At 56.2% G+C, this 5,166-nt stretch overlaps 1 protein-coding gene across 2 annotated transcripts in view; it reads right to left on the reverse strand.

The window, feature by feature from the left end:
* Positions 1 to 3,377: 3,377 nt before the first annotated feature.
* Positions 3,378 to 5,166, reverse strand: part of LOC123091455 (filaggrin-2) — a 2,399-nt gene continuing 610 nt past the window's right edge. For both annotated transcript variants that reach the window (XM_044512966.1, XM_044512967.1), the window contains exons 2-3: positions 4,569 to 4,650; positions 3,378 to 4,441 (exon numbers count right to left, since the gene is read on the reverse strand). In XM_044512966.1, coding sequence (XP_044368901.1) covers positions 3,633 to 4,441; positions 4,569 to 4,650 — 891 coding nt within the window. In that variant the 3' untranslated portion in view covers positions 3,378 to 3,632. The remainder of the gene's footprint in view (positions 4,442 to 4,568; positions 4,651 to 5,166) is intronic.

The raw sequence follows: 5,166 nt of genomic DNA on the forward strand, positions 1-5,166 counted from the left end.
GGAGTTTCGTCCCGTAAGCTTGCCCACGAATTTTTACAGGGTAAAACCTCTGATATAGCAGAAGATGGACACCGGAGGCCCACCAGGGGGGCCAGGAGATAGGGGGCGCGCCCAGTAGGGGGGGGGGCGCCCTCCACTCTCCTGGGCAGGGTGTGGGCCCCCCGGTGTATTTCTTTCGCTCAATAATTCTTATAAATTCCAAAAACATGTTTCGTGGAGTTTCAGGATTTTTGGAGCAGTGCAGAATAGGTTTCCAATATTTGCTCCTTTTCCAGCCAGAATTCCAGCTGCTGGCATTCCCCCTCTTCATGGTAAACCTTGTAAAATAAGAGAGAATAGCCATAAGTATTGAGATATAATGTGTAATAATAGTCCATAATGCAATAAATATTGATATAAAAGCATGATGCAAAATGGACGTATCATCACCCTGGTAGAAGGCGCAGTGCTCGCGAACACTCGACCGTACCGCTACTCGCCGCTCTAGAAGGACGAAATCAAGCGGCAGGTCAATAAATGCTTGACGCTAGCATCATCACGCACAACATCAGTCCTTACGCCACGCCGGTGCTCCTGGTCAAGAAGAAGGACGGGACGTGGAGGTTCTGCGTCGACTACCGTCGCCTAAATGACGCCACGATCAAAAACAAGTTTCCGCTTCCGATCGTCGACGAGCTCCTGGACGAACTCGCGGGTGCAGCCGTCTTCTCCAAGATGGATCTCCGCGCGGGGTACCATCAAATTCGGATGCGCAAAGAGGAAGAGGCCACGACCGCGTTCAAGACGCACCATGGGCATTTCCAGTTCAGGGTCATGCCGTTCGGCCTGACGAACGCGCCGGCAACCTTCCAATGCCTCATGAATGCCATATTCAGTAAGTATGTGCACAAATTTGTGATCATTTTCCTTGACGACATCCTTGTCTTCAGTGAAATGATGGAAGAGCACATCGAACACCTCCGGATCGTCTTCGAGCTCCTGCGGGCGCACCAACTGTTCGTCAAGGAGAGCAAATGCAGCTTTGCCTGCGACCACATCGACTACCTGGATCACGTCATATCCAAGGAGGGCGTGGCCACCGACAAGGACAAGACGCATGCCATGGAACAGTAGCCAACGCCGACGAACGCAACCGAGCTGCGTGGGTTCCTGGGGCTCATCGGATACTACCGAAAGTTCGTGCCGCACTACGGCATCATCGCCAAGCCCCTCACACAGCTCCTCACGAAGAAGGGCTTCGCCTGGAATGAGCAAGCACAAGCAGCGTTCGATCGGCTCAAGATCGCGATGACAACGACGCCCGTCCTCGCTCTGCCCAACTTCGACAAGCCGTTCTCCATCGAGACCGATGCGTGCGACACGGGCGTCGGAGGCGTGCTCGTGCAGGAAGGGCACCCGGTCGCGTTCTTCAGCAAGGCGCTCAGCGTGCGCAACCAGAAGCTCTCGACATACGAAAAGGTGTTCTTGGTGGTGATGATGGCGATCGACAGGTGGCGCCCCTACTTGCAGCACGGCCCCTTCGACATCCTCACAGATCACAAGTCACTCTGCAATCTGGGGGAGCAACACCTCGAGACCGAGCTGCAGCACAAGGCCATGGCGAAGCTTGTCGGGCTGCAGTTCCGCTTTCAGTACAAACGCGGCCTCGACAACGGCGCGGCTGATGCCCTGTCTCGCGTGGGCAAGCAACTGGACCTGGCCGCGCTCTCGGCATGCCAGCCGGCTTGGATTCAGGAGGTTCTCAACTCCTACTCCACCGACCCAAATGCCCAAGATCGACTGCAAAAGCTCGCCATCACCAGCCCTGACGACGACGGCTACGAACTGCACCACAGCGTCATCCGTCGCGGTGGCCGCTTGTGGATTGACGCCAACACCGCGCTTCGCACCAAGCTCATCGCCGCGCTCCACAATAGCACGATCGGCGGCCACTCCAGCGTCACAGCAACCTACCAGGGCGTGCACAAGCATTTCGAGTGGCGCGGGCTCAAGCGAGACACCGAAGAGTTCATGCAGCAGTGCGCGACTTGCCAGCAGGCCAAGCACGAACACTCCAAGCCTGTCGGGCTCTTGGCGCCGCTGCCCATTCCATCCGCGCCCTGGGAAGATCGCACTATGGATTTCGTGGAGGGGCTGCCTCCGTCAGAAGGCTTCGACACGATCATGGTGGTGGTGGACCGCTTCATCAAGTTTGCCCATTTCATTCCCCTTCGCCACCCCTTCCACGCGGTGCAGGTGGCGCGCGCGTTCTGGGACAACGTGGTAAAGCTGCACGGGGTGCCCGCCTCGATCGTCTCCGACCGCGACAAAGTCTTCACCAGCAATCTCTGGCGGGAGCTGCTCGCCGGCGCCGGCACGAAGCTGCTGTACTCCACCGCCTACCACCCACAGACAGATGGGCAAAGCGAGTGCGTGAACCAATGCATGGAGATGTATCTCCGGTGCGCTGTGCACGACACCCCGAGCAAATGGCGTCGCTGGCTGCCCATGGCAGAGTTCTGGTACAACTCAACCTTCCACTCGTCGCTCAACTGCACTCCGTTCAAGGCGCTGTACGGGAAGGAGGCCAATCTGGGAGCAATGTCGACATGGCCAAACGACGCTCCCACCGGCGACGACCTGGACTGGGCGGCGCACACGGCGCACATACGCGCCCAGCTGGCGCGTGCCCAGAAGCGTTGCAAGAAGCAAGCCGATAGCCACCGTACCGAGCGCCAGTTCCAGGTGGGCGAGCAGGTACTCCTGAAACTGCAGCCCTACGTCCAGCAATCGGTCGTCAGCCGGCCGTGCGCCAAACTCGCCTACAAGTTCTTCGGGCCATACAATGTCATCGAGAAGATCGGGCTCATGGCGTACAAGCTCGACCTGCCGGAGTCCAGCCGCGTGCACCCGGTCTTCCACGTCTCGCAGCTCAAGCCATTCACGCCGGATCCTGGAGCGCCGCATGATGAAGAAAGGGAACACGCCAGTTGTCCAGGTCAGGGTGCAATGGGGAAACAGCGCGACTCCAGCCACTACTTGGGAGGACTACGACATCTTGCGGCGACGCTTTCCAGCCGCTTCCATCTGGGAAGACGAAGACGCCAGCCCAGCAGACGAAGCTCGACCTCAAGAAGGGAGAATGTCACAGCTGGCCAGTAGATCGCCACTTGTCCACTGTGACGTGGCAAGGATCGGCCCCACCTGTAAGTGTGAGCGAGGGAGAGTTAAATATGCAGCCAGCCGCCTGTGGCACGGCATGGGTGATGTAACAGACCGTCTTCTCCAATCCTTCCTTTGAAAGCAATCTCATCTCCTTCCTTGGTCTCTCCCTCCTGCTCTCCCTCACCTGCCCGATCCCCTCCTTCGTTCGTTACAGGAAGATCTCGCAAAAAAAAGAAGGGGAAGATTACAGAGTAGGATTATATAGGTTGTTACAACAAGTTAGGGGAAGATTACAGAATAGGATTATATAGGTTGTTACAACAAGTTAGGGGAAGACTACAGAGTAGATACAATGCGTGGTATACACAGAAAGAGTTAACGTATCTACTTGCCGCCTATCGTTTCACACCACACACACCAACGTGACAGGCACAAACTGAGCAAGCGAGCAAGGTTTTGATGTGCGCTCCGTGTGCGTGTTCAGCTCATCACATGACGCTGCACCCAGCACTAGGCTCCTCCTCGTAGCACTGCGGCTGGTACGGATTCCTGCCGTACCCTCCGACGTACGCCCCGTACGCGCCGTGGTCATACACGGGCCCGCCGTAGTACCCGCCGGCAGGTGCCCCTCCGGCGTACCCGTGTCCGTATGCGGGTGCGCTGTACCCCCACCCAGGGGCGGCCGGCCAGATGGACGGCGTGGCCATCGCCTGCGGCATCATCGTCATGCTAGGCGCCGGCGTCGGCATCCGCATCGGCGCCATGGCCGTCATGGACGCCGGCTGCTGGGCGCGCGGGGCCTCATTCCGTGACATCGCCGTGGTAGTTACCACCTTCGGCTTGCCGCCGTGGCCGTTGCCGTGTCCATGTCCGTGGCCTTGGTCGTGGTGGCCGCGCCGATCGATTCGTTCGTCGTCCTCCATGCCGAACTGGACGTGCTTGGTCTTCTCCGGCTTGCCGCCGTGACCGTGCGCTTGCGGGCCAGGGCCGTGCCGATCGATTCGTCCGTCGTCGTCCATGCCGAACTTGACGTGCTTGGTCTTCTCCGGCTTGCCGCCGTGACCGTGCGCTTGGGGGCCGGGGCCGTCGCCGTAGCCGTGGCCCTCCTTGCCGTGCTGCTTGGGCGCCACCTTGGCGCCGGGCTTCATCTGGTTCCCTCTGGCGACTTGTACGTCGGTGATGACCTTGCCAGCATCGGAGCAGAGCCTGTCGGCGACCTCCTCGGCGTCGAACGAGCCGGACACCGTCACCGTGTTGCTCTTCTCGTCGTACGAGATCATCTTGATGTTTTCTCTGTCTGTTGATGCATACAGAAACAGAAGTGAGTTGTCTAGTCCATGGATCAAGAATCTTTCTATTGTAATTTGCTCCTGATAGTATGTACTACAAGTTGATGCACAATTTGGGATCTCGGGGCAATTAACCTTGGAGCTTGCAGAGGACCTTTCTGATCTTCTTGTAGCATCGGTCGCAGTCAAGGTCGACTCTCATGATGATTGTCGACATCTGAAAGTAAAAAACATCTTGCGATTAGTCCCAACTAATTTCTTTTTAACAATAGTCCAAACTATTTTTGTTTGTTACATTCCCTATAAAACTTACTGGCCGGTTCCGTTTTATATAGGCATAAAGAACAGAGAAAATATCTCTATAAGAGAGCTTTGGCCTGAACTGAATCTTGCAGTAGTTTTGTTTCATGAGGGAAGCAGAGGATGAGTGCATCAGAATCCTAATTTCTTGGGAATATAGACTACTTTGCCGGCCGACATATCCCCGGATCAACAACAACTACTAGCTGCTAGGTAGTTGGTCGATTTATTTTAAAGAGGAAAGCATATCGGCCGTTGCCTTGATCTCTACTTCACGTCTCCTACTTTGTTAAACAGAGCACAAAGCAATCAGTTATCCCACCAAGCGTTGGTCACAGTACGCCAAAAGTACTGTAGTGATCATTTGAACACGGATCTACTAGCATTAGAGATCTTCTGCCTCGTTAAAAAAAGAGTTTCAATCTCGCGCGCG

This window comes from Triticum aestivum, chromosome 4B, assembly GCF_018294505.1.
Source record: "Triticum aestivum cultivar Chinese Spring chromosome 4B, IWGSC CS RefSeq v2.1, whole genome shotgun sequence".
Taxonomy (NCBI): Eukaryota; Viridiplantae; Streptophyta; class Magnoliopsida; order Poales; family Poaceae; genus Triticum; species Triticum aestivum.